Source organism: Alternaria atra (genome assembly GCF_907166805.1).
Source record: "Alternaria atra isolate CS162 genome assembly, contig: 22, whole genome shotgun sequence".
Lineage (NCBI taxonomy): Eukaryota > Fungi > Ascomycota > Dothideomycetes > Pleosporales > Pleosporaceae > Alternaria > Alternaria atra.
The window spans coordinates 907,858-935,545 of record NW_025091320.1 but is presented as its reverse complement, the minus strand read 5'-3'; the positions used below and the strand labels follow the sequence as shown (position 1 = coordinate 935,545).

The 27,688-nt window shown below is 51.2% G+C and overlaps 8 protein-coding genes across 8 annotated transcripts; 3 read left to right on the top strand and 5 right to left on the bottom strand.

Moving 5' to 3' along the window:
* Positions 1 to 664: 664 nt before the first annotated feature.
* On the top strand, positions 665 to 2,307 carry ALTATR162_LOCUS3065 (uncharacterized protein; the record flags this gene model as incomplete). The annotated part of the gene is made up of 3 exons (XM_043310671.1): positions 665 to 780; positions 833 to 1,983; positions 2,039 to 2,307. 3 exons carry the CDS (start codon positions 665 to 667, stop codon positions 2,305 to 2,307), a joined length of 1,536 nt encoding a protein of 511 aa, XP_043166606.1.
* A 373-nt stretch (positions 2,308 to 2,680) lies between these two features.
* On the top strand, positions 2,681 to 3,875 carry ALTATR162_LOCUS3064 (uncharacterized protein; the record flags this gene model as incomplete). Its single annotated transcript, XM_043310670.1, has 3 exons — positions 2,681 to 2,785; positions 2,841 to 3,527; positions 3,585 to 3,875. 3 exons carry the CDS (start codon positions 2,681 to 2,683, stop codon positions 3,873 to 3,875), a joined length of 1,083 nt encoding a protein of 360 aa, XP_043166605.1.
* A 3,610-nt stretch (positions 3,876 to 7,485) lies between these two features.
* On the bottom strand, positions 7,486 to 9,873 carry ALTATR162_LOCUS3063 (uncharacterized protein; the record flags this gene model as incomplete). Its single annotated transcript, XM_043310669.1, has 4 exons — positions 7,486 to 7,824; positions 7,877 to 9,567; positions 9,617 to 9,738; positions 9,809 to 9,873. 4 exons carry the CDS (start codon positions 9,871 to 9,873, stop codon positions 7,486 to 7,488), a joined length of 2,217 nt encoding a protein of 738 aa, XP_043166604.1.
* A 653-nt stretch (positions 9,874 to 10,526) lies between these two features.
* Positions 10,527 to 13,402, bottom strand: ALTATR162_LOCUS3062 (uncharacterized protein; the record flags this gene model as incomplete). The annotated part of the gene is made up of 6 exons (XM_043310668.1): positions 10,527 to 10,544; positions 10,598 to 12,373; positions 12,423 to 13,078; positions 13,144 to 13,201; positions 13,283 to 13,298; positions 13,395 to 13,402. The coding sequence occupies 6 exons, from the start codon at positions 13,400 to 13,402 to the stop codon at positions 10,527 to 10,529; spliced, it is 2,532 nt and encodes an 843-aa protein (XP_043166603.1).
* A 1,530-nt stretch (positions 13,403 to 14,932) lies between these two features.
* On the bottom strand, positions 14,933 to 16,858 carry ALTATR162_LOCUS3061 (uncharacterized protein; the record flags this gene model as incomplete). Its single annotated transcript, XM_043310667.1, has 3 exons — positions 14,933 to 15,484; positions 15,587 to 16,387; positions 16,445 to 16,858. 3 exons carry the CDS (start codon positions 16,856 to 16,858, stop codon positions 14,933 to 14,935), a joined length of 1,767 nt encoding a protein of 588 aa, XP_043166602.1.
* A 660-nt stretch (positions 16,859 to 17,518) lies between these two features.
* ALTATR162_LOCUS3060 (uncharacterized protein) lies at positions 17,519 to 19,284 on the bottom strand (the record flags this gene model as incomplete). The annotated part of the gene is made up of 4 exons (XM_043310666.1): positions 17,519 to 17,560; positions 17,613 to 18,864; positions 18,919 to 19,069; positions 19,122 to 19,284. The coding sequence occupies 4 exons, from the start codon at positions 19,282 to 19,284 to the stop codon at positions 17,519 to 17,521; spliced, it is 1,608 nt and encodes a 535-aa protein (XP_043166601.1).
* A 770-nt stretch (positions 19,285 to 20,054) lies between these two features.
* Positions 20,055 to 21,641, bottom strand: ALTATR162_LOCUS3059 (uncharacterized protein; the record flags this gene model as incomplete). The annotated part of the gene is made up of 3 exons (XM_043310665.1): positions 20,055 to 20,270; positions 20,361 to 21,438; positions 21,562 to 21,641. 3 exons carry the CDS (start codon positions 21,639 to 21,641, stop codon positions 20,055 to 20,057), a joined length of 1,374 nt encoding a protein of 457 aa, XP_043166600.1.
* Positions 21,642 to 21,815: 174 nt separating this feature from the next.
* ALTATR162_LOCUS3058 (uncharacterized protein) lies at positions 21,816 to 25,212 on the top strand (the record flags this gene model as incomplete). The annotated part of the gene is made up of 3 exons (XM_043310664.1): positions 21,816 to 21,945; positions 22,001 to 22,466; positions 22,521 to 25,212. The coding sequence occupies 3 exons, from the start codon at positions 21,816 to 21,818 to the stop codon at positions 25,210 to 25,212; spliced, it is 3,288 nt and encodes a 1,095-aa protein (XP_043166599.1).
* Positions 25,213 to 27,688: the final 2,476 nt, after the last annotated feature.

Below are 27,688 nucleotides of genomic sequence, written 5' to 3'. Positions count from 1 at the left end.
GTACTAACTAAATGGATGAACGCTTTTCCCTGACAAGCATCTCCAGGCTTGGCGAAGACCATGTTCTTTACTGACTCGCTTCACATATTCGCAAACATCACACGCCCCCTTGCTTTCCCATCGATATCGGATAGGTAGACGACCATCAGCCTATCAATGACTTCACATATCATAGTTTCCGATCCCTCCGAGTACCAAGCGTAGTGGCGTCGCGGGGTAGACAGGATAAAGTCTTCGCCTGATGATGCAACCAAGTTCCAGCACTACACCATATCTCAAGCTGAACACGATCAGATACCGAACCTGACACCCGGCGGCATATGGAGGAATCGCAACGGCTGTTCGCCTCCAGATTGATGCAGTCGCCGATCATCGTGGAGTCCGGGGTAGGTCCGCCTCCACGCCGAGTGGATACTTTTGCGGCCGTGCGTCTGACGCCTCTCCGTTTCAAGAGCTAGTCACGACAGCCATCATACTTGGCGCACACGCGCCCCATCGAACTGTGCGCTGACGAGGACACTGGCCAGGCCCAGGTGCGGTCCGGTGTGAAAGGGAAACCGCCGAGGAGTGTGGAGTAATGTAGGTATAAAGCAAGGGTGCGGCGTTACGACTTGCCATTGTTGTGAAGGCCGCTCTTCCTCTTTGTTCACATTGTCCCTTCGCCATGGCCCAAGCCCAGGCGGATTATTCCGCCAAAAAGTACACGCCGAGCCAACATGAAGACCTCAAGCATGAGGGCGCGCACCAGATTGCAGGACACGGTCATGCTGCTACGGACATGCGAGTTCACCCTCACTCTTATCGGCGCGTCTCTCATCTAACAATTGAACAGCTACGGGCATGCCCTAATGGAGTTCGATAAGAAAGCCGAGTCACGTCTCAGGCTGAAGATTGACCTGTACATCATCCCGACCGTGGCCCTCCTCTACCTCTTCTGCTTCATCGATCGTGCCAACATTGGAAATGCTCGTCTAGCCGGCCTCGAAAAGGATCTTGGACTCACGGGCTACGACTACAACACAGTTCTCTCTGTCTTCTACATCAGCTACATCATTTTCGAGATTCCTTCGAATATCTGCTGTAAATGGATGGGACCGGGATGGTTCATTCCTATCATCTCCCTATGCTTTGGTATTGCATCGATTGGCACGGCCTTTGTTCATGACATTAGCGCAATTTGTGGAGTACGATTTCTCCTGGGTATCTTCGAAGCTGGTATGCTGCCAGGCATCGCATACTACATGTCTCGGTGGTATAGACGCTCTGAACTTGCGTTCAGACTGTCTTTGTACATTGTCATGGCTCCCCTAGCAGGTGCCTTTGGAGGTTTATTGGCTTCGGCGATTCTCACACTCGATTCTTTTGGCTCCCTCACACGTTGGAGGATGATATTTGCCATCGAGGGCATAGTTACCTGCTGCTTGGCACTAATCTCCTTCGTTACGCTCACGGATCGCCCGGAAACTGCGCGCTGGTTGACTCAGGCAGAGAAGGATTTGGCTATTGCTCGTGTCAAGTCTGAACGTGTTGGCCAGAACGAGGTACTGGATAAGCTGGACAAGAAGAAAACGCTCCGCGGTATCTTCAACCCCGTGGTACTGACAACCTCGTTCATTTTCCTACTCGACAACATTACGGTGCAGGGTCTTGCTTTCTTCGCACCCACAATTGTCAGAACGATATACCCACAAGATTCAGTCGTCTCGCAACAGCTCCACACCGTTCCGCCATATGTCGTCGGCGCCTTCTTCACGGTTCTCTTGCCCTTCCTGAGCTGGAGATATGACAGGCGCACGATCTTCTTCATCCTAGGAGCACCGCTCATGATGATAGGATACATCATGTTCTTAGCCAGTACCGAAGCAATGGTTCGATATGGGGCTACCTTCTTGATTGCATCGGGAGCATTCTCGTTTGGTGCCCTTTGTAACGCGCAGGGCTCGGCCAACGTTGTATCCGACACCGCGCGCGCATCCGCTATCGGTAAGTACTCTAGATGGCGAATTATATATAGTGCAAAGTCTGACCGAATACTTAGGTACTGTTGTGATGTTCGGAAACGTAGGCGGTTTAATCTCGACCTGGAGTTTCCTACCAACAGACGCTCCAAACTACCCTATCGGTAACGGGCTCAATCTGGCGACTAGCAGTACGATTCTGATCTCGAGTATCCTTCTCTTGCTCTGGATGAACAGGAGTAACAAGCAGCGCGAGAGCATCGATGTTGATCAGGAATTGGCTGGCAAGTCAGAAGGAGAAATTGAGGATCTCGATTGGAGACATCCGTCGTTCCGATGGAGGCCGTGAACGAAGACATGTAGCCGGATCTATTGTCGGCAGACAGGGAAATTATTATATATCAAGTATGCATGAAAGATCGATAATGCAATTTGATGTACTTTGAGTGAGTGTCAAATGTGTATGGTACGTGGAGACCGAGTTATGTCCGTGATGCGCATTCCCCGCATCGATGAATTAGCAAGTCGACCGCCCCGAACGCGACCTCGGTCCAGAGCTCTTTCGTCATGCAACCGAGCACGACAGCCAGGATGAGTTATTCGGGCGACCACTCCTTCCGTGTAGGCTGCATACTTCTAATCAGAAATCCTCCTTAGCCCGCTCGTATCATACTAAAGCTTCACGCATTACCTATACTGCACCTGAATCGACCTCAGCAACCATGCCCTCAGCCATTGTGATTAGACAAATCGAAGGCAAGCCAGGACAAGTCTACTACCCTCTCGAGAAGATAACCGTTCCCGAGCCGAAGCCAAAAGACAATGATGTAGGTGGACTTGATACATACCTTCAATCGCGCATGGCCTAACGATCAACCCCAGGCCGTCATAACCCTCACAGCAGCTGCGCTAAACCACCGCGACCTATTCATCCGCCAACACCTCTATCCCGGTACCACCTTCGGCGTCCCCCTTCTTGCAGATGGCGTCGGCGTCGTCAGCTCGACCGGCACGTCTTCCACCGCGAAATCATGGCTCAACAAGCGCGTGCTCCTAAACCCCGGCACGGGCTGGAAGGATAGCCTCGATGGCCCAGAACATCCCAAAGGATACTCGATAATGGGTGGCACCAAGAGCAACCCTGTGGGTACGCTGCAAGACGTATGTGTGCTAGACGCGGGTGAATTGGAAGAATGTCCCGAGCACCTCAACGACGAGGAGGCTGCCGCGCTTCCTCTAACCGGCCTCACAGCCTGGCGCGCGTTCTGGGTCAAGAGCGGAAACGCAGTTGCGGGGCGGAATATCTTGGTTACAGGCATAGGAGGCGGTGTCGCGCTCATGGTTCTGCTGTTTGCCGTGGCACAGGGCTGCAATGTGTATGTAACAAGTGGGAACCAGGAAAAGATTGACAAGGCGGTCAAGCTGGGTGCCAAGGGTGGTGTGATTTACAAGGAGAAAGACTGGGACAAGAAACTGCAGGCTATTTTGCCAAAGGACAGACAATATCTCGATGCTATCGTCGATGGTGCAGGAGGTGATGTCGTCAAAGTGGGCAGTAAAATACTCAAGGTTTGTTTACCCCTCCTTCGCCCTCCCTATTCCTAGCAGCATCTAACATAACGATAGGCTGGAGGAGTCATCTCCATCTACGGCATGACCGTATCTCCCAAGATGGACTTCCTCATGTCCGCTGTGCTGCGCAATATTGAAGTGCGCGGCTCCACTATGGGCTCGAGGAAGGAATTCGCCGATATGGTCCGGTTTGTTAAGGAGAAGAAGATGAAGCCTGTTGTAAGCCGCAGTGTGCAGGGCCTGGATATTGAAAAGATCGAAACGCTCTTTGAGGATATGAAGAATGCCAGTCAGTTTGGCAAGTTGGTTGTCACGCTGGGGCAGGGCAAGGAGAGTAAGCTGTGAAAAAGAGTAAGGCTCTAGATATGAGAGTATATATAGCGTCTACAGTGATGTTTTTGACGCACTCTTTCCGTTGATGTGCTGTTTGCCTATTTTGTATGGTGATGTGACTGAGAAGCAGTTGGGTACGCTCAACCTTTGAGACGCTCATCCAACGGAGTACTTCAGCGCATCTCTGTCCCTTTACCGTACTAGAGACACAACGAAACTTCGTTAATGGTTACATCGACTAGACGAGACATCAGTAGGAAGATCTAAACGCTCCACCAGTGCAGACATCGCTCGTCCGTATTGCTTTGTCCGAAAATTCGAGCGTTACAGGCCGTGCCTGTAGCCGAAGGGCTTTCTCTAGCAACAAGCATACGACTTTTTACTTGGATCATCCGGACTTTTCTTGGGGCAAGACACACCAAAGACACCGGCTTCCGCCTGTGGTAAGTTGAGGTTGGCGGAGTGAGCGGAGTGAGCGGAATGACGAAGAGCAAGGAGGGTCGGAGATGTATTCACTCCGGAACGGGATGCACATAAACATATGTAGATACAACTAGGCCTATGTTGATGCAGTTTAACCTTGCAGATGTTTGTATTCCCATTATATTATATCATCATTGTCTTCTTGTCTTTCTGTATAAAGCGAACGATTTCGACAAGACAACAAGGAAAATCACAACCATGTCCACACGCGATAAGAACGAGCCCTACATCTCCAACAACAGTCTAAAACAGGATGGATATTCCAAGAATGGTGAAGCAACAGCTACATGCTTTTGCGGAGCTGTACAGTTAGCTTTCGTAAGTAGATTTTCCAAGCCCTATTGCAATAGAAAGAGAAGAACCAGAAGTTTTATCAAACCGTCGGCACACTTCTTACACCTCGAAAACCTAACGAATACGGCAGCCGACAACCGCTCCGGGCCTCATAGACACCTTCGTCTGCCACTGCACCGATTGCCGGAAGATCACAGCGTCAGCATTCACATCAGCATTCATCGTCGGGTCGTCCGCTCTCAAGCACGTTCGCGGCGAGGACAAACTCAAAAAGTTCTCGCAGTCTCAGACTATCACATCTGGCAAGGCGATGACGAATTGCTTCTGTGATACTTGCGGAACGCTCATGTATAGGCTTACTGAATTGTATCCAGATTTTAGGCTGTTGAGATTGGGTAAGCATTGTCCTCGAGCGGGTGGTTTGGGATGTATGCTGATCCTAATAGGTACCGTGGATGACCTAAATCTGATGGAAGGGGCGCTGAAACCTAGAAGGGAAATTTATGTTAAGGATAGGGTGAGCTGGTTCCATGGGGTGGAAGGGGCGAGGGAGAGTCAGATCTCTGAGTGAATGTCGCATGTAAGAGGTGAATATAAGAAAACATATGCATTGATGTACGCATGCAGAAAGCTCATCGTGATTAGAGTTTTGCATGTGAACACGATCGGATTCTTATGGGGATTCCGAACCGGTCTATCGAAATGAGGGTCAGGAGCAGAGCTTGCCCAATGCAGTGTGAAGTAGCGGCTTTGTGCTCAACAATCACGAAATGTGGCCAACGTCTCCTAGCCGATGATGCTTACCAAATCCCCGAAACCCCCATGATCCGTACAACCCATCCCTGCATAGCACCAGGAACGAAAGAAACGCCGCCAACCCTGCCGATCGCAAGAAAAGCGTAACAGTGTCCCAACGAACGCACGCGACGCGCGCCATAATTGTTTTTCCTAGCTGAGAGACCAAAACAAGTCCAGCAACGAACCCTTTTTCATCATCGTACAGAACCAGGGGGTTCTTCGTTCACGAACATGTGGAGTTGTTGAAGTGTAAGCATGCGGAGTCGGATATAACGCCGTTTGCTGTAATAACATCGATGACGAAATGACATATACCTAGCTTACAGAGCAACACAACAACAACAACCAGCCAGATAGGCAGCCAACCATCCAGTTGAACGAGGAGATAATCGACTTGCATATCTGACCGATCAACAAAATCAGCACCATATCGAACATTTCTAATCACTCACCTTACAAATCCTCCTGCAACAGAAATCAAGAGGGGAAGGAAGGGACGGTTAAAGGAGGGAAGGGGAGGACAGCAACCATGAAGTTCATCAAGCAAATAGCCCAGCGCTTAAACCCGGATTTACACATCCCTGGGACCGATAGCCCGCCGTCGTCACCAGCACCACTACGGAAAGCAAAGAGTTCATCGTCACTTCTAGTAACAGAAAAGCGGAAGGGCATATCGACGCCGCCTTCCAATTCATCTCTAAGAAAAAAAGCGAGTTCCATGTTTCTGGCCCGAGGACCAAACGTACAAGATTTCGCTACTTGGGGAGATTCGCCAACAACATCAGTTGCTACTACCTCGGCAACAACAACAGCAACAACAACACCAGTATTAGGGCACGCACGATATTCCTCAGGCCCGGCACTAAGCTCAGCTGCGACATCTACGAGAACACGAGGTTATTCCACACAGACATCTACGCGAACTTCAACAATCACCGGGACGCCAGATCCTAGGTGTTCGTCGCCGACATTGCCGGCAATAGCACCGACACTACCTATAGCAACCGCCATGTCGTCCGTTCGTACCTCCGATAAATTGCAGCCTTACTTTCCTCTCGCAGGCCAAGCCAAGGACGGCTACTCCAATGCCGAGGAAGCCACAGCGACGTGTTATTGCGGCGCTGTTCAACTTGCTTTCCCGGTCGAGGGTCCTGGTTTGATATCTACATTCGTGTGTAACTGCACAGATTGTCGGAAAATCACTGCGAGTATGTTTGCTTCGAACTTCACTATCAAGGATAGGTACGTTGCTTTCTCTTTTTTTTCCTTTCCCCTTCTCTTCTGTTCCATATCAATGATGCTATCGAATCCTAAAAATATAGAAAAAGGAAACAATCAATCTAACATGCTACAGCCACCTTCGTCACCTGCGCGGGCAAGAAAATCTCTCCGTCTACAGTCAAGTCGCGACAATAGCTTCAGGCCATTCCATGGCAAACTATTTTTGCAAAACATGCGGTACGCTCATGTACCGTGTCGGCGCCGCCTTTCCTGGCTGTTCCATTTTACGCTTGGGTACGGTGGATGATTTCAATCTGGTAGAGACCAAGTTGAAACCACAGCGTGAGCTGTTTGTTAAGGATCGTGTGAGTTGGTTTAGTGGTGTGCAGGGAGATGAGGTGAAGAGGATGCAGGCTATGTTGTGAGGGGGCGTCTGGAAAGGTGGATGGTGAGGGAATGAGGATGCGAATGATGGGGGAGAGTATATTGTAGGGAGGGAACTGGGTCCATAATGGTGTAATATTAACATGGGATGGAGAGTAAAAGTATGTTGAGTATCATCACGGTGATGTGAGACTATAAAACGATGCGTTAGACGAGTAGATCTCGGTATATTCCTCGGTGTATTGATATATTGCATTCACGAGAAGAGACTATCTCGAGGATGCCAAGGAGTCCTTTTGAACAATGTCTATAAACTGTCGTTCCAAGACATCCCACTTTTGTTCACCTAAAGTTATAACGCCACGCTGATGCATAGTAGTGATAGGAAGAAGAAAGACGTTACAGAAGCTATTTGAAGCATGTCACCTACCTAGGGTGTCACTCACAGCCACTCATCCACATCATCCGCTACATCCATATCAGCATCCACTCCACCAGTCTGATGGCCCTCGTCTTCTTCGACCTTGATCTCTTGCTCTCCGATGGTAGCGGAAGAGCCATCATCATCGTCATAGTTCGCTGCGGATGCGTCAGTTGTGGTTGTGACAGACCTGAGACCACCAAAGGCGTCGTTAGGAACCCATGCGAGATCTAGTTTTCCGATATTGGGAATGTTAAGAGATTGATCGAGAAAGTCCTCAGCCTGATATCGTTCTTTGAAGGTTAAGATAAGAGCATCGTCTTGCTCAGGGTGACGCTCGATGCTGCACTCAGGGATGTTCTGGAGACATTATTAGCAGGCGAAAACATATGTGTGAGCAAGCTCCACTTACAAGAAGGTGCTGCCTCAAAGATTCATCCCTTGGTGTGTCAGGCTTGATGCCCGTGACAGCCAGGCGCCTGGGCCTATTATCCAGTTTTTTATTCGCAGCCCGACCAACAAAACCACCTGCACGACCACGATACCCTCCCCGGTAAGGGGTATAGCCTCTACCTCGAGGTGGGAAGGGAACGTAACCCCGGCCTCGATAAGCTCCATGAAACGCGCCATGGCCGCGATCACTAGGCGAGGGCTCATCTGGACCATGCTGATCGAAAAGTTCTGCAGCCTCGGCTTGAAGCGTCGCAAGAGTTTGCGAAAACTCGTCCGACGGGTCACCTGATAGTTCTGCAAGTTGACGCTTTATCTCTGCTATCTCTCTGTTCTTTTCCTCCAGCTGTCGCTCAATCTCTGCGGCCCTCGCATCTGCTTCCTGAGCCTTACGGCGGCGCTCTTCAAACGTTTTCTGAGCTTCCGCTTGCCTAATCGCAATCGCCTCCAGGTCAAGCTTTTCTTCTTCTTTGCGCTTTGGACCCTCCATGTCAACATCCTCATCCTTTTCATGGGACAACCTTTCCCCTGTGTCCAGCCCGTACCAGTAGACCTTAACGAACCGGTTCTCGAAGACCGCCTTGGGGCTATGAAAAGCTTGGTTAGCAGCCTGGCGGTTGGCAAACTTGATGACCGCCAAACGCCTCTTAGGATGTAGCTCCAGATTGGATATATCACCAAACTCTGAGAAGTAACCTCGTATACTGTCGTCGTTGAAGTGTTGTTGTGGAATCTGTTCAACGACCAGCGTGGTATTCGATCGGTCATGCGAGTAGCCTGGCAAGGAGAACGACGATCGTGGTCTACGACCCTTGGGAGGGCGACGCTGGCCACCGGAGGCTGCTTGTTTGCCAAATGTTTTTTGTGGCTGGACAGCGAGGAATGACTGCTCTGGATCATACTCGGGTATCTCGTCTGGCGAAACAGTCACCGCGGCATCGCTATGCTCGTATGGACAAAGGTTGCCCAGTGCGCAGAAGCCCCTTTCGTAATAATCAGCACACTTTGTCTTAGGTCGCCCTTGAATCGAATCGTCATCTTGCCCGGTGGGAAAAGGAAGCTGAGGCATGCCTGGCAGGTTCGCTCCAAAAGCTGCTGCCATCGCAAAGAAAGCCATGGGGTCTGAGGGATCAAATGGTAGAGGCCCTGGGGGTGGTGCCGGAAGGTCCGTGAAGTTTGGCATGCCAGCAAAGCCACCGAAGGTATTCTGTGACCGTACATCTCCAGCTCCAGCATTCCTACCGCCTCTACGGGCGGTCTGCTTCGATGGCCTATTGTTCCCACCAGCGCTGCGATTATAGTGTGCATCCTGGCCTTCTCGCGACTGGCTATCACCCCTTTCCAGCACCTTGCGCTTCCTTGACTGATTCGAACCATCTTGATATATGCCCTGCGCGGTCGGTCGGTCGGGTAGGTGGTGTGATGCCGTTGAGTTCCTGGTCGCGGCAGGACCTCTCGGGGCCTCAGATGACACATTCGACGGATGCGGTTCGTATTCGAAGTTCGTACTGCCTACTATCGACTGTATGGGCGCTGACTGTGAGGTTTGAGCTTGAGCCGACAAAGGTGGTATCGCGTCATAGTGTTTTGGCTCTGGGAGGTAGCTCTTGGCTTTGAGTCCTGCAATGATGTCTTTTGCAAAGGGTTCAGTGCCTTTCACTTGTTAGTGACCAAGTACAACATCGCCTTCAAGTGCGCTTACTTTCTCTGCCAAGGAAGTCCTCCAACGACTCGATCAAAGTACGTTGAACGTTTGTTTCCGTATCGTCAACTGTCACGAGCGCGGCTACATAGTCAGCAAGAACTCCAGCTTCAGCATCGGAGCTGCAATTCTTGTCAGTACCTTGCGACAGTACAACAGCTTTGGTGAGAGCCATGGCTACCTCCTACTTACATTTTCTCGAGCTTCGGTAGCAACCAGCTCTTGAAATCAGCGTGATTTTTCTCTTCGAGTAACATTGTAAATTTTGCGGACAACTTCCGCTCTCACCCGCGTCGCGTGACTCTATCAATATCGATTCGATTCGCAGGTTTAGTACTGCGTTGTTGGCGTTGTTGGCGTTGTTGGCGTTTCTGGTGGGTCCTGAACGGAACCAAGCGTACGTCTTTCGCGTTGCTCCTAGCGCGACGACAATGTCATAGCTCTCTTACTCGTGTGCACATGACATCTATGCCCCACTACATTCACCCCTCGACAGCATTACCTTTACCCTCACATTTCATGCATGCAATACATACAAGCGAACGTATAATGCACGTCCATTGCGATCGCCATGCAAAGTTACTCAACAGCTTGTGCCTGCACGTTAGCACCATCATCATCTTCATGGTAGTAGGCAGACATATTGTGCGATATAGCTTGATTTTCTCTAACTATACTACACTGAGAACAGGTAAGGAAAAGGGTCATCATCCGTATCTTTCGTGCAAAGCCCCAAAAACCTGACTAATATCAAGGGCGAAACCGCCCGGACCGACATTTACTAGTTCTGGTTGCTCCAAGTGAGAGCCGTTTGCGTCATACATTGACCAGCGGCCACGAGCTTGCCCATGACTGTCGGATGACCCAGAATTGCGAGGAAAGGAAATCTAACGCTTTTGCTAGCATTCCCTTATAGCTTGTCGTAGTACTGCGAAATCTGTTAGCATCTGCTGGTTCGTCGTCATGTTTGAATAAACTTACGTTGGAGACATCGGGCACCTCAGTCTTGATACCCTTGCGCTTACGCATGTCGAACACGATCTTACCGACCATGGTGGTGGCGTCAAGTGGCGAGCCACCCTGGAGATGTTGCCAATGGTCGAAGACTTGTTGTGGGAAGGCCTGTCCACCGGTGGCGGCACGGAGATCGGCGGTGAAACCGAAGGACTCGTTGACGGGAAGGTAAGCCTTGACGTTGAAGAGAGGAGTACCAACACGCTGGTTCTCCTCGAAGACGTGACCTCTCCTTCGGGTAAGGACACCGTAGATACCACCCATAGCCTGCTCGGGAACCTGGATCTCGACGAGGTAGACGGGCTCGAGCAGAGTGGGCTCGGCAAGGAGAGTGGCAGCGTAGAGGACACGGCGCGCGGTGGGGATGATCTGACCACCACCACGGTGAATGGCATCAGCGTGGAGAGTGACATCCATGATGTTGAAGCGGATAGAGCGCATGGGCTCCTCAGCAATGGGACCTTCCTTGGTGGCCCACTGGAAACCAGAGACGACGGAGTCCTTGATTTCACTCAAGTACTGGACAGCCTTGGTCTGGTCAACGAGCAAGTTGGCACCAGTGGTGTCGGGACCGAAGCACCAAATCTTACGGGCGTCGGTAACGTCCCAGCCGTGCTCGTCAGCAAGGATACGGGCACGCTGCTTGATATCGTCACGAGGAGCGATCTTGCCCGACTCAATGGCCAGAGAGACAGCCTCGTCCAAAGGTTGAGCAGTGAGGTAGAGACGGTTGTGCTTGTTGGGCGACTTGGACAGCGCGGTGATGCTGGAAGTGGCGTTGACAGTCTCACGGTACTGGACGACGGGGTCGGAGATACGGAGAGGAACACCGGCGTGGTCCTCCTCGAGATCCTTCAAGCAAATCTCCAAGTGCAACTCACCGGCACCAGCGACAACGTGCTCACCGGATGGCGAGATGTAGGTCAAGACGCAAGGGTCGGACTTGGAAAGACGCTTAAGACCTTCGACAAGCTTGGGAAGATCCTGGGCGTTCTTGACCTCGACGGAACGCTGCACGACGGGGGAAACGGAGAACTTCATAACCTTGAGGTTGTGGGCAGTCTCGTTGGTAGTGAGGGTACCAGACTTGAGCAAGAACTGGTCAACACCGACAAGACCGAGAATGTTACCGGCAGGGACGTTGTCAATGGGCTCGACGAAACGACCCATCATGAGAATGGTACGCTGGATGGCCTTGATGAACAGGTCCTCCTTCTTTCCGGGCTGGTAGTTGGGGCCCTGAATGCGGACCTTGAGACCAGAACGGACGGTACCGGAGAAGACACGACCGAAAGCGTAGAAACGACCCTTGTCGGAAGTGGGCACCATCTTGGAGACGTACAGCATGAGGGGACCGTTGTGGTCACAGTCCCGGATACCGATGGCGTTGACATCGTCGTGGGGACCCTCGTAGAGAGTCTCCATACGGTATCGCTGGGCAGTGACGGGAGAAGGAAGGTGGAGAATCATCATCTCAAGGAGAGCGTCAGCGGCGGGAAGGAACTTCCTCATGACGACCTTGAGGAGCTGCTTGCCCTCGAGATCCTTCTCATCGGAGGTGAGCTTGATCTCGAGCTTCTCGAGGAGAGTGGGGATCTCGTCGGTCTTGAAGTTCATGACGGCCTGGAAGATGCGGAAGATGGGGTCCAAGATGAACTGGTTGAAAGCACGCTCAAGGGTCTTACCCTCGTGAGTGCCAACCTTGGTCCACTTCTTGGTCTTGGGGTTGAAGAAGCTGTCACCCTGCGTTTTGTTAGCAACTGCTGCAGATTAGTTTGATCGGTGCACTTACCCAGAGGCGCTCCATCATCTTGTTCTTGTCGACACCGAACTTCTTGGCGTAACGGGTGGCGAACTGGCGGATGGTGAAAGCCCAGCCGTGGAGACCGGAACCGAAGGCGATGGTACCCTTCTCGGGGTAGACCTGGACATCACCAAGGGCCTTGTCGTAGTATGTGGCAATGACGACGTTGACGGACTCGATGACACGGGAGAAGTTCTGGTACAGATCCTCCTTGCTGAGCTGGAGCTCGAGAAGAGCACGGTCGACCTTGTTGATGATGACAACAGGCTTGATACGCTCACCAAGAGCCTGACGCAGGACAGTCTCGGTCTGGACGCAGACACCCTCGATGGTGTCGACGACAACGAGCGCACCATCGGTGACACGGAGAGCAGCAGTGACCTCAGATGAGAAGTCAACGTGACCGGGCGAGTCGATCAAGTTGATCAAGAAGTCGTTCTTGGTGGTGGGAACGGGGATGTCCTTGAGGTCCTCCTCGTCCTTGAGGGTGGCGTACAGGGAGATGGCAGTCGACTTGATAGTGACACCACGCTCCTGCTCGTCAGCTCGGGTGTCGGTGAAACGAGCCTCACCAGCCTTGGCAGCCGAGATAATACCGGCACGCTGGACGAGCGAGTCGGTAAGGGTGGACTTTCCGTGGTCGACTGTGGTGGGGTATGTCAGCCATCTTTCCTGCTAGGTACTGCGGGGTTTCCACGAGAGCGCTTACCGTGGGCAATGACGGACATGTTCCTAATGTTCTTAGGGTCGTCCATGAGACCACGGATCTAGCCGCGCAGTCAGTATTCATCCTTCGATTCCGGCCAATATCGACGTGTGGTGCGGGGTGATGTGCGCGCGAAACGTACCTCCTCGACGGTGAAGCTGTCGTTGCGTTAGCCATTGTTCAATTGTTCCCACAGACAAGAGACAAAAATGCCCCAGTCTGAGAGGAAGCAGGCAGGGTTGGCGACAACTTACTTGACCATCTTTGCGGTGTTGGTACTGTTCTTCTTTTACGAAAATTCAGTGGTGGGGAGATGTCGAATACCCCGCTTTGAGCGCGCGGATTCGGTGTATAGGTCGCGGGTTGAGCTGATGTCTCTGGCGATGCAGTCGACCAGAGTCAGACAGACGGGAAATTGATATAGGCCGTAGAGGCGGGCGTGCGTCTGGTTGAGAAGAGTTCTGCGAGGGGGAGCGAAGGTTTTTAGTAGAGCTAGTGGTGGGGTCAGTCGCGCTTTCCTCGCTAAAGCACGGCCCACTGGTGGCGCGAAGTAGCCTTGAATGCCCAAAGTGGTCATGCTGCGCCGCCCTTTTCTCCTGCACTCCGCACAACATCCAATTCTAATTTCTGCTATTATCCCAGATTTAAAGGAGATGACTCCACTGATCTGTTCTGGTACTGCCAGTTGTTTGTCTGGGGATGGTGATGCAACGGCCCAATACATGTCATTGGGTAGCGCTGCGACACATGTGGATCATGATCGGGGGAAATATCGTCACTGGTAATTTCGACTACTAGATTTGGCCTTGCAGCGGAAGAATGCATGGCTGCATGTGCCTCAGTTAAGCATTTGTGGCAAGTCTACGCCTTGAAAAAGCACAAATACTTACACATTCATTATGCACCGCTGCGATGACTACTAATGTGTCTATCCATTCGACGCAAATGACCTGCGTCTGGATTGTGAGAGCGGTACCAACGTCTCTTTTGAAAGCTGATGACCATGACAACCTAATCGAGCATTTTGGGATAGTCTCCGCCCTCAATGAATGAGAACAGCTTGACTCTTACTTTCCGACCCAAACGATTGGGTCAAGATCAGACGCCTTGCTAGTTAGCGCTTTGAAATCCAGTCTGAAGGCGACTGTGTGGTGTGATGTTAGGCTTACCCCCGGTACCCCCGCAGCCTCTCCAGAACCACCGCCTATCCACGTCTCAGCTCCTCAGTGCACTTGACATGACAGATTTGATAATATACATGTAACATGATGAGAGCTGCATGTCCAGGTGTCATGTTTGAAACGAGGTTTGGAATGTGGTCATTGTTTCATTCCAGAGACTGAATTACTACGTTGACTTGTCTTTGAACATGGTTTTCGTAAGTCGAACATGAATCACCTCACTTTTTGCCTCCCCCTCCCCCAGGGAGACCGAGTAGAGCAATCAGGCCATGAATTCCATTCCTCAGAACCACCTCTGTCTCTACCTCTCCCTGTACCATTGCTATGGTCGTTGCCGGTATTCGCCCATTGGTGCCCGCCATTCGCAGAGAGTGCCTTGTTCTTGCTGGCTGGTTGCTTCCTCTTAACATCTGCTGTGAATATTACCTCGTTGCGCAGTTGAGACCTGGTAGGTGGGTATAGCTCATGTGCCGGCACGACAAGCGTCATGCGTTCCGGATGGACAAAAGCTGTCGATGACCGTGGCTCTTCTTGCTTTCTAGGGTTGTTGCCTGAAGGAATACCCTGCGACGGGGCTTTATCCCGGAAGGAGAATGTACAGTATAGGTCATCTAATTCATGACTGTAGCCAGGTCCAACATGGTAATCTCCCCTGCCACGTCCTCGGTCAGCAAAGCTCCAACCCCCGTCTGGAAGCGTGGATTGGCCAGGATAATCGAATTCTGCTCATGATTCGCTTCGCCAAGGGAGGACATGGACAACCTTCGTGGTAGAAGCTTGGGGCTCGGTTCTCTGTGTTGGGCGGCTCTACCATCACGTACGTTGCCCCGTTTCTTTCGATCCTGTGCACGAGGTCGTTTCCGTGAGCCTCTACCACGTCCTCCATCTTTTGATATCTTATCATTGAAGGAGGCAACGACACCATCATTGGCTGTCTTCTGCACATTGCCTCTGTTCAAGACATCATCGAAGTTTGGGGTACTTCTCGATGGGTGAAAACTGTCGTCCACCTTTGAGACGGGCTCACTACTTGACGCCACTTCTGAACGCTTCCGGAAATGATCCCAATATCTCCCTCTGTTCCCAGTATCCGTGTTGTTTTCCTCGTCACCCCCCACCATAATTGGACCGCCGCGCCAGTGATTAGCAACGCTGATAGAGTCCTATCAATAATATTTAGCTTCGTCCTTATCCTGCCTCATAGAATAGCGCAAAGATAGAACAGCAAAATCAAAATGCAAATTCCATGTTTGTACTCAACGCACTCTTCCAACTCTTGCTCTATCCCTTTCCCTCTCATCTGCCCTTGGGTCGCTCGGTACCGGTACCTCTACCTCGTACTCCTCTTCCTCAACCTTGTGGAACTTCTCAACCTCGGCGCGTTCATCGTGTGCGCGCGCTGCGTCCAGCATAAATCTCACCGTGCCATTCTGACCACGAATGCCGATTGCAGATTTTGGCGCTTGATCCACGCCAGGCGAACGTGCGACGGGAGTAGCTGGTGTGAGTGGACTTGTAGGGTCGATGCCGTTGCGAGACTTGGCGCCATTTGTGGTGCTTGCCGCGTCGGCGACCAACTCAGACTTGTACTGAGAATAACGTGGGATTTTCGCTGCTGAAGCCTCTTGGTTGAGCCCAATGCGAATATTGATAAAGTGCTCAAGCGTATAGGAAGGTCCAACCGAGGTCGCGCTGCGGTGATGGGTGTACAGGTCGAGTAAATCAAGGAGCGTCTCCATAACCTCTGCCCGGCTGGTAGCCCATTTGCTGTATCTAACGGGTCCCGTATCTACGAACTTTGTTGTGTCTTTCCCATGCAGTCGTGCGGCAAGCTCCAAGCACGCGATAGCTAGGGTTGGCGTAGACTGTTTCAATGGTGCAAATGTCCTGTATGAATCTATGCTCAGATTCCAGAGTGTTTTGGCCTCGTCTTTCGAGTCAAATCGCAGAGCTCTGGCAAGCTTGACCATGACTTTCTGGGGGTATCGGTTGCGAAAGTCGAAGCCGGCGCTTTCGAGCATGAGCCGTTCGAGGCCAATGATGAGTTTGGAGTGGTTCTCGAAGCGCTATTGGAGGTTAACCTTGATCCTGTAATAACCATTCCTATCGTCAAAGGTGCCTACCGGATCGTCGCTACTTAGGCTCTCGCCCGGCCCAACTTTGAGGTTCCAGTGGGCGCATAAGATTTCCCTACTCTTTTTCAATGTATCCTCAATCTTGCAGGCCGTGAAGAGTGCTGCAGCTGCCGCATCTGCCCAGTTGTACTCATTATCCGCGTGCAACAACCTGAACTTGTGGTAGTAGATCACAGCTGTGTTGAAGGTGCGGATAGGCAATTGCAGCGCACGCCGGACTTGATCTATCCAGGCGACGCCTTGCAGACGTACGGCATCTTCCTTGGCATCGCTCATATGTATCTCCGCGAGACATTTCTGCATGCGCGACTGTAGGATATAGGGCTTTGCGATTTCGATGTATGACGGGTGCGGCCCAACGCGCTCAGGGTCGCGTCCCGAGGGAGAGGCGGCGGGCGCCATAGCGTGCGCTTGTGTCCGGATGCTGTGCTGTGCTGGAGGTAAATACGTTCTTGTGGCCGAGTGCATGCGGGTGTTCGTTGAATGCAGCCTAGACGTGCAGAATTGGAAAAGTATTCACTTCCGCGGTGAAGGCTCGCTCGACGGTCCCGGGTAACGAAATGCGCTTCGAAAGAAGAGTTAAGGACTGTACAAAGCGCGAGTTGCTACGGGCAGGCTGGCGGTGGAAGGATGAAGACTATCGGCATGTGGAGTGGACCAAAAGTCTGTGGTCATAGCTCTAGTTCCTGGCCGCAAGCTTGGTGCCCAGGTAAGCATGCGCCGAACTTGTCATGTATGATTTCATAATAATGCACAATAGACCGCGATTGCTGATATACGTTCTTCATGCCATTATCTGAGTCCTATATGAACCGTTCCCTCCCCAGCCTATCCTCTCGTCCCAGTATTAATTCATCCCAGCTTACACTGTACTCATGAAGCCAACGGGCCACTTCTCAAGAAGCGCCAAGGGCCGTAATCATTATAGTCTAAAGATGCAAGACCAGAGTACAAACGTAACTCTGCCTTGGACGAACCAAATTTTGAATACCGAAATCACGGCTGCAAATGCAAGAAAAGATCGCTCAAAGTGCGCGTCACGTGGAATGCAACGTGAATTATTTATGCCGTAGTACGGTCTTTGAATGTGAGGAGGCAGTCATCCTGTGATGTGTTAGCAACAACTCCTTGTATCATGTCAGACGTTCTGACTTACCATAGGGAAAATAGTGGCGAACACTTTGATCGCCTCGCTCTGGTCGGTAACCTTGTGGTCCCAGTCAAGAAGCATACTCGCCTTGCCAATCATCAACATGAGGTTGGCTTGTGCGTATGTCTGACCCAGGCAGTAGTGGGGACCAGTGCCGAATACAAGCCAGTTCTTGGTCTGTTGATCGGCGTTACCGGTGATCCATCGCTCAGGCTCAAACGAGTCGGGGTTGGGGTATGCCTCAGCATCGTGTAGCGCCATGTAGGTGGTAGGAATGACCATGGAACCCTTAGGGACGGTGTATTCAGGCGTTACAGGGAAGTCCTTCTTAGCAAGGTAAGGAACCATGATGACTGGGGGACGGTAGCGGAGTGTCTCCTTAACCACAGCGCGGGTCCATTGCAACTTCTCAATGGCGTCGAGCGAAAGAGTGGCGTGAACGTCGCCATTTCTGGCCTTGATGTTCTCCTCGCGGATTTTGTCGAGGTACTCGGGTCGGTCGGCCATGATCTGGAAGAGCCATGTGGCGGCAGAAGAGGTAGCGTCCTGAGAAGCGAAGAGGAAAGTGAAGATAGTCATAGAGATCTCGATGTCGCTGAACCAGCGGATGACAGTCGCGGGCTTCTCGGCGTCATCAACCTTCTCGCCAGCTTCAATCCTCTTGCGGTACTTTTCGGATTGGATCATGTTGTCTACCCAGAAGTCGAGAATGCACTCTTTCTTGCCACCGGCGGCCATGCGGACTTTGCTCTTTGCGGCGCACTTGGAGAACTCGTCCAGAACCATGTCGGCGCACTTCTTTCCGTACCACGTCTTGGTGAAGGGGATAATGATGGGGAAGTTGACAAGTTCGAGGGCAGCGGTGATCAGATAGTAGTCGTCGGCAATCTTCTTGACAGCCTCGTCCGAGCAGTAGTGGCCAACGAAGGTACGGCAACTCAGGGCAGTAATCATGAGGCGGAACTCCTGCATCCAGGGAACGTGCTTGCCCTTGTTCTCCACCTGCGAAAGCTCGACGAAACGCTTGAAGTATTTGTTATAGATCTCTTCTTGGCCCGGTAGGTACTGTTCGAGCGCTTGGCGAGTAAACAAGCTGTTGAGACCTTTGCGGTAGTCGACGTGGGCACGACCGTCAAGGAAGACCCAGTTCTCGGGGCGGAGGAGTTTGTAGGCGACATCGACAACACAGGGTTTGACAAAGTTAGGCGAGTTGAAGATCTTACGAGCCATGTCGCGGGTGGAGGCAATCACAACAAATCTGAAGAGCGGTTAGTATGGGTAGAGACTGAGAGCGGATGCATGGGTTGTGTACTTGTGGAAGACGGAAACGCAGCTCAGAGGACCTGAGGACCATTTCTCATGGTACTTGTTGAAGTCGGGATTGACAGACTCCAGGAATGGGCCGATGAAGGGTATTTTCCATGATGGACCAACGATTGAACCCTTGTTCCAGATGTACTTGACTGCGAGAGGGTCAGCAATGTCCGGCGCAAACGTGGTTGATGTAGTGCATACACTGGTCGTACGCCACAGCCGTTATGATAAGCGTCAAGGCAAGCTTCCACACGTTGAAGCCGGTGAAGACGGAGGAAAGGAGGCCGTTGGTGTCGAATTGCTGGATGACATGCGCAACTTTTGCATCCGCCGTGGGCGAGACGAAACTCGCGTTGACCGCCATATCGAAGAATTATGATCGCGCCGCGCCGTGTAATGTACAGAAGAAAGCGCGAGGATCGCGGAGGGGAGGACGTAGGGAAAGCCACGGAGAGTCAATCGAAGCCGTATTAAATTCCCATGCGAGGACAAGGCCGAAAGAGGGTCTCTGATTGTTTAATTGCAGAGCTTGGCGCAAGCGGTGGCCACTGCAAAAGGAGCCATGTCAATCACATCAACTTTCGGAATCTAGTGCGTTATAGGTCTGGCGTTGCACGGCGGTTCGGATTTAGCAAGTCCGGGCGCGCGACGACTGGTCTCGCATGGATGATGCTGTCGTATACTGGACGGCATTGTTGGTCGGCCGATACGGTCATACGAGCGATGCGTGTCGACGGCACATGCAGAAATGTTGTCGGAGACTAAGCCTAAGTTGTCGTTGTGTTAGAAATCCACTCACGTCTCAGATCTCGAGATCTAGGGACCGGTGCCTGCCCAGCTTTTCAGGCACACGGCCAATCGGCGCCTTCGCCCGCACCGTCAGCACCGTGTGCGGAACTCCAGTTCGTAGATCGCATGTCAGCCACGCCACATGGACAGGCTCATATACACAAGATCAAGGTTGCCCAAGGCTACGACCGAGGAAGTTGGTGCAGTGTGTTTGCTAGATGATAACAAGGCCATACTCAGCCTGACTAGGCATAGTGACATTCTATCACCAAAGAAAGTACCAACGCAATGAACAACACGACAATACCAGCCCCCTTGTGCACTTTTCTCTTTATTTATCAGGAGTTAAACTGGTCTGGCAGACCTAGGCCAATACCTCCCCTCTCTAACAGGGTGCTTCGCCCAAGTAGCTAAAACTGAATCCATACCCCATCGCTCGCGAAGCATTGCGTCCGCCTCGTCAGCGGGATAACACCAGAGCATGTCGTCTCCAACCATTCCCGGAGCTCCAAGGTAGAACTCCTGGTCCCAGTGATATTGACCCTGATGAACACTTTTTTCCTGCAATACAGTTAGTTCGCGGTTGGAGATTGAGCCTTAACATCAGTGGTAGATGTCGCAGGCGAAGTCAGAGCAACGGGTCGAACTTACGTGCTCCCATTGCTCTTTTGTCAACCCAAATACCCTTGTGATATTCCGCGGGAAAGCCGAAATATTCTCGTCGTGGTGTATAATCTTGACGGAGACGTCGTCACAATCGTGCATCATCATGTAGACTAGGTTTCTCATGCATTGCAGGAAATTGACATAGTTGCATTGAGCATCCCACCCCTCCCCCTGGAAATCTGGGAATTCAGTCAGGATGACAAACTCAATGTCGATTCCATGCTTGTGGCGACGCTGCAAGAACCCCTCGAGACCTTTCAGGTTGATCTGAGTAAAGCGTAGGAAGCGCTGTTCGTATGCATATCTTTCGTGTATTATATGGTCTTTTGGCATGTCTGAATGGAACTGCTCGAGCTTGACGCGAATCTGTAGATTTCGGACATGATCTCCGGGGTACACTGGTGGTTGTAGTTGAAGGTCCTTTGGTACATCTTTAGGGGTACCATCTTCCCAACATCCCACCATGTTGTATCCAGAGTCGCACCCTAAGAAGTATGATATTCCCTGCTCAACGCTACATACGGAAAAGGTGTTTTGCGTGTAGTACATCTTCTGTATCTCGAATGCGATTTTTGGACCAACGTATCTGGGGTCCAGGAAATGACTGTATGGAAGTACCATATCACTCGGCGGCTTATGGGTGTGCACTTCTTTGACTCGGCCGTCAGGGAGTATGGTATTATCATCTTCGTGATCGAGTTTGACCTGATCGGCTGGAGTTGAGCAATACATCTCCATAACACGTTCAGTGAGGTCTGAAGCTATTCGTGTATCATCCTCGGACCGTTGCATTCTACGTTGAGGCCTACATTGAGGATCGTGGAAAGGCCGATCGTATTTGCGGAAATGATAGTACGGGCCCACAGGGATAGGACGATCAGGTTCGACGCAAAGGAATTCGTACACCAATTCACGTAGCTCTATGGGAAGTTTCTGGTGCATCATAGTTGCAAGTTGCAGGCAGTCCTTCCTTGCATAGTAGAGTAGATGTTTCCGGTAGATGAGATCGGCGGAGCGCACTTCCTTTGTGGCTTCTTGGAGCTCACGCTCCAGCCTTGCAACTCTGCTACAATTTTAGCTACTCATGTATATATGCAAGCTATTGCATGTGTTCTTCAATTGTGGTTGGTCACAACCGAACTTATGTGCGCAATGTCACAAAGGTGGGTGTGCTTGGCGAACTCACCTCTCATGCTGGGATTGCGACTGCGCCGTCATGCGACGCAAAGGCGCTTGTAGCTGTCCGAGCTCATTCAGATTATCCATTCTGTACAAAATAGCAATGGTTTTTGAAGCCAGGTGAGCTCGGAAGCTCAAAAGTTGTGGATAGTGGAGAGTGCAACCCCACATTCTAGCGCACCCTGCCCATTGGCCAGTCCAAAACGCGTCGCGTAGTCACGCCTTTCGTGTTCATCCATCTCACCTTCGGCATGGGTTGACATGGCCACTATCAAGGCCATTGAGGGCCGCTCTGTGCATCAGATCCAGTCGGGTCAGGTCATTATTGGTCTGGAATCGGTATGCAAAGAGCTTGTCGAAAATAGCATCGATGCAGGCGCCACATCAATTGGTATGTCTCCGCCCACGATCTCTGCTTGATGTGAGATGACTGATGTTGAATACAGAGGTGCGCTTCAAGAACCACGGCCTAGATTCCATAGAAGTCCAGGACAATGGTTCTGGTATTGCGCACGACGACTACGAAACCATCGCCCTCAAGCACTATACGTCCAAACTAGCTAGCTACGACGACCTCTCGTCGCTACAGACATTCGGCTTCCGCGGTGAGGCGTTGTCGTCGCTATGCGCTCTCTCCAACTTTCACATCATCACCGCTCGGCCTTCCGACGGCCCGAAAGGTACCAAACTGGAGTTCGAGCAGTCAGGCAAGCTGAAGGGGACATCGGTGGTAGCGGCTAAGCAAGGTACGATGGTGGTGGTGGAGACACTATTCCGTAATCTGCCTGTACGGCGGAAAGAGCTCGAGAAGAACGTCAAGAGAGAATACAATAAAGTGCTGCAGTTGCTGAACGCATACGCTTGTATAAGCGTTGGCGTCAAGTTCTCCGTGAGCAATCAGATACCGAAAGGGTGAGTACGGACACTGACGCCCACCACTCCTCTATTATACTAACATAGTTCAAGGAAGAAGACGGTAGCTTTCTCCACGAACGCGAATGCGAGCACACGCGACAACATTTCCAATGTCTACGGCGCAAAGACGGTTGCCGCCCTGATCCCTCTCAGCCTCGAATTCGTCATGAACCCTTCAAGTCGGCCGGTTGCCACACAAAGCGCAAGGAACCGGAGCACGCAAGAGGATTCGGGCTCACGGACAGTCAAGATAGTTGGCCATATCTCCCGCCCAGTTGTGGGCGAGGGTCGCCAAACACCAGACAGACAAATGTTCTTCGTGAACTCGCGGCCTTGTAATCTTCCACAGGTCTCCAAGGCAATCAATGAGGTCTACAAGTCCTACAACATTACACAGTCACCCTTTATCTTCGCAGATATTCAGTTGGACACCAACGCCTACGATGTCAATGTGAGTCCAGACAAGCGGACCATCATGCTCCATGACCAGACTGCGCTACTAGAAAATCTTAAAGAAGCTCTTCTAGAGCTATTCGAGAGCCATGCTCAGAGTGTTCCTCAAGCTCAACTCTTAGGCAAAAAAACGCCCATGTCCGCCTACAAGCCACCAACAATACAGTCTCGTGAAAGCACTACATTAGCGGTAGAAGAGGACCAAAGCGAGTCGGAAGATGTCGTTCATTCTCGCCGTGAGACTCCAAAGAGACCTGAATTGAAATCTGTCCCAGACACGCCTGGGACGGACGATCATCCAGGTTTTGTGAAAGCGAGTCTCATCGAGCGATTCGCTGGTCGGGACTCAGAAGACCGAGCAGTTCGTCCAGTCGTTAGACCCAGAAGAACCAGCACCCCCGAGAACAGCAAGGTGACTGGAAATCGCGTGTCCCACCCTCACATGCCTCGACGTAGCGCTACGCCTGGAAATGAAGACCCGGTCGATCCACCACTTGCAAGGCCGCAGTCACCGTTGTTCGAACCGGAAGAGTTGGCTGGGGTCCCTGTCAGGCTTTCTCAGCCTTCCAAGATCGTTCAAGATTTCAACGCCCGCATAGAATCTCAGAGTCCTCGCCGACCAGAACCAGTCAGCTTGTCCAAGCCTTCAGAACCTGCTAGTGATGGAGAGGAAGAACAGCAGCCAATCCCGGCCATCAGACAAACGCCGCAAAAGTCGTGGTCGCAGAGCACTATTCAAAACGCGTTTGACCGCATGCGTCCCATGCGAACCCCACTCCAACAAGCCACGATAACTGTGGGCGACACCACGACGGTTTCCACGATCGGCACCGGAAATCAATCAGCAGCTTCCAGACGGGCCAGGATACACACGCCAAAATTTTCTTTGTCTGGCAAGCCATTAAATCAAACACCCAAAAGGAGGTTGTTCAAAAAGGGTCTAAGTGGCTTTGCGGCACCGGGTACCCAGGCAGAAAGTAGTGATGAGGATGATGAGCAGGAGGAGGCGGAAGAAGATGAAGATGAAGTCGCTCAGGACAGTAATATGTCTGATGCACCCGTACGTTATCCATTTCCAAACGAGCGCTTGCCATCTCGAGGATTTGAAGAGCCACGAACCGATGATATGGAAGTCTCTTCCAACACCCCGCCACGGCGCTCAAGAATCGCTCTGGAAGAGCATCAAGTAGCGGAATCAGCGTCAGTCGCTGAAGCAGAGCCTCAAGCGGAGGTGGAAAACACAGACGACGAGTATATTGAGGACTCTGAGAAGAAGGAAAGAGAAGAAGCAAAGATTGCGCAGCTCATCGCTGAAGCCGAAGAAGCTGCTGCCCGACCCACCGAATTGAACTTGAAGCGGGCCAACAAACTGTTCAAGATCACCCAGAAAAAGTACTGGACCATCAATCTTGAGCGCGTTATCGAGACAGACGTCGACGCCATTGCTCGGCATCTACAGAATATCCAGGCGTCTATCGATGCATCGACGGCAAAGACCGATGCGGCGGCTGCGCTTCCCACCAGTACCCAGCTGAACCAAGACGATCCCGAAGAACGGCTGAGTCTTACAGTAACGAAGGCTGACTTCAATGAGATGCGCATTATTGGTCAGTTTAATCTAGGCTTCATCATCGCCGTGCGACCACCCACACCCACATCGCCCATGTCAGACCTGTTTATCATCGATCAGCATGCGAGCGACGAAAAGTACAACTTCGAGCGTCTTTCTGCGACAACAACGCTGGTGCCACAAAAACTCGTACATCCACATCCTCTCGAACTCACTGCTGTTGAGAAGGAGATCATTCGCGAAAACAAGCACTCGCTTACCGCCAACGGCTTTGTCGTTGATCTGGAAACTGTAGATGACAAAGAAGCGGATCATCGTGCACAGCTGGTCTCACTGCCCATGTCGAAGGAGGTCACTTTCACCCCAACAGATCTGGAGGAGCTCTTGGCACTCATTCTAGAGAACCCACCTTCCTCCTCCACTTCCACATCGCGGCACATACCACGCCCTTCTAAGGTTAGGAAGTTACTTGCGAGCCGCGCTTGCAGGAGTTCAGTAATGATCGGTAAGACTCTTCAGCCGCCACGGATGAGGGAGATTGTTCGACACATGGGCAGTATGGACAAGCCCTGGTCTTGTCCACATGGTCGACCTACTATGCGCCATCTCTTTGGTCTGGAGAAGTGGCAAGGCTGGACCGAAGGAGACGGGGTGTCAGGAGTTGATGTACAAGGCGAGAAAACCGATTGGAATGCCTACTTGAAGAACAACAAGAAATGAAGCGAACAAGAGGCATCTCGATGTTGCACCGTAGAGCCAGAGTACTCGAGTATTATGATTGTAACCCGCTTGGGGTTTGGCGTTCTGGTATCGTGGAAATGGATGGTCACAACCGGCGTATATTATTCAGTCATTCCTAGAAAGTCGATCCAATTATTAAAGTACTTATACAGCAGGCCACACATTTTCTGTTATAGCAACAAGAATCACATCCGCTAGGGAGATGCTTAGAAGTACAATCAGCTATGGCAGACTAGCAAGGAAACAGAACGCCCAGGCGTATGCCTCTATAGATTGAGCTGTTGGCACTCTCGTTTGGTCAGTAGTCTTCCACGTCTTGGATTGACTGGATGATGGAAAGAAGAAGCAGTACTCTGGAGTGGCAGTACACTGGAAACGCGATTACGTTTATGTGAATTAGATTGGAAGGTTTCATGCCGCCGGGTTCGTCTAAACACTGTCACATGCGAGAAATTGGCGATGATGCTCATGATGCGTTTGTGCGTTTGCCAGCACAGGCTCTCGCCAGCGATGTAGCTTGCTGCACCGCGGGTGTCTTCAAACAACTCGTAGTCCATTGAGAGCTCTACCCCCCTATTTCCCGTGCGTCAACCATCAGTTTAGTCATTCGCCTACTAGGCATCCAAAGCCATGACATCCGAAAGTACTACCTATTCAGTCTCAGCCGGAGACTTCTCCTGGGAAAATGCCAAAGTGCTTTGGGTCATAGTCATTATCATCGCCAGCCTTATTCCCCTCCGCATCATCTACAAAATCATCGGGAAGATACTTAGGCGACAGTATGAGAGGGACCAAGAACACGGACTCGTTGAGCTAGTTCAAGCCACATCGAGAGCGGAGCTGGAAAACAATAGGGCAGAGATACAAAGGCCATCACGAGTGTTGACAAGAAGAAGTAGCGAGATATCGGCGTTACCGCGGTATGGTTCGGATCAAGGGGAGTTGTGCGATGAATATGTTGAGGTTGCGAAGAGAGGGAAATACAGTTATGTGGTAGCTGATCACTGGCCTGAGGGAGGGAAGGATTGAAGATACAAGTGCTATTATGTGAATAGATGATGTGGTGAAAGGTTAGGAAATCCAGAGACGGTGACGTGCTGGCTTTGGCCTTGGTGGTATAATAAAATGGAGACTCAGTAACAACACGACCGTTTGTCATGAGCTTTCTCGTCCTCTCAGTCTTACCGCAGCACCTGAGACACCGTACCTATAATCCGACGCCATAATACCGTCTTGTCAAGCTCAATCAGTACTACATTCGCGCTTATGATGAACCAGTTCTACGAGATCTTCATGCTGTTTGGCCTTTGCCTCACGGTTCCGCTTATGTTCCATCTAATCTTCATAAGTGTCAAAAGCCCCATGCCAGTCCGTAGTTGAGGACGTCTATTCTGCGAAGACGAACTTCTACATCGTGCCAGAGAGCACGCAAAGATCAGGGTGACTTTTAGCAAGCTGATTAGAAAGCTACGAATTCTGATCATGGGTACCAAAAAGGATGTATGTGTCAGAAAACGGTGGTTACGGCTGGCGATACAGCTGTTGCTATTTACTTGAGCATTTGGATGTAATGGCTGTTCGTGACTGTCTTCCTCTTCTTCTTTCGTAGGTCTGTGATTGTGCTTGCGCAGTAATGATGAACGACCCAACTTCCGTGAAGGTGCAGATACGTACGTTCTCATTCATCATAACTCATGCCACCTACCATCGAATTCACTTCCGGCCTCCCACATGCCACAATGTCGTCTACTTACCCTCGCCGCATCACCATTCTTTTCTCTCCATATTCAGCACCACACTCCAAAACCGAACCCACACTATTGATACTACGTTCCAGCAGCAAAACACCCACTCGGTAATGCCGAGCGACCCGGTTCCCATCTTCTGGCGCTGGGTACTCTTCAAAGAGTGGCTTCGACGCATGAAGATTGGAGCGCGCAACTACCACGCTGGGCCTAAGAAAACAGATCCCCAATCTGGCTTGTACTACGACTATAGAAGAACGAAACTAAGACCGACGCAGAATGCGGAGAGTGCGCATCCTGGAGTGCAGTATTATGCGTAGGAGAAGAGAAAGTGGTAGTGGTGATGTAAGACGTGGGGAGAAATGGATACAGCGAACACTAGGCGATAATAATGAGAAGTATAAAGTTCGGGAGGACGAAACAAGAGCGATGATGATTCCGCAAGCCATCGCGAATTGCTACAGGATCTGGGCCAGAGATCTCCCCACATGACTCATGGGATGACTTGGATGAACCTCCTTTTCTATTACCTCGTTCTGCGTTGGCAGTTCCGCTGTCAACATCATCGTAGCAGCGCGTAACTAGTACGTGTACTCACAAGAAGTATAATTCTCATTCAATATCATAACCCTGCAGCATATCTGACTCCAGACTCTTCACACGTCCGAAATGGAGATCGAAAGCATAGCAGTAATCTGTCTAATCATCCT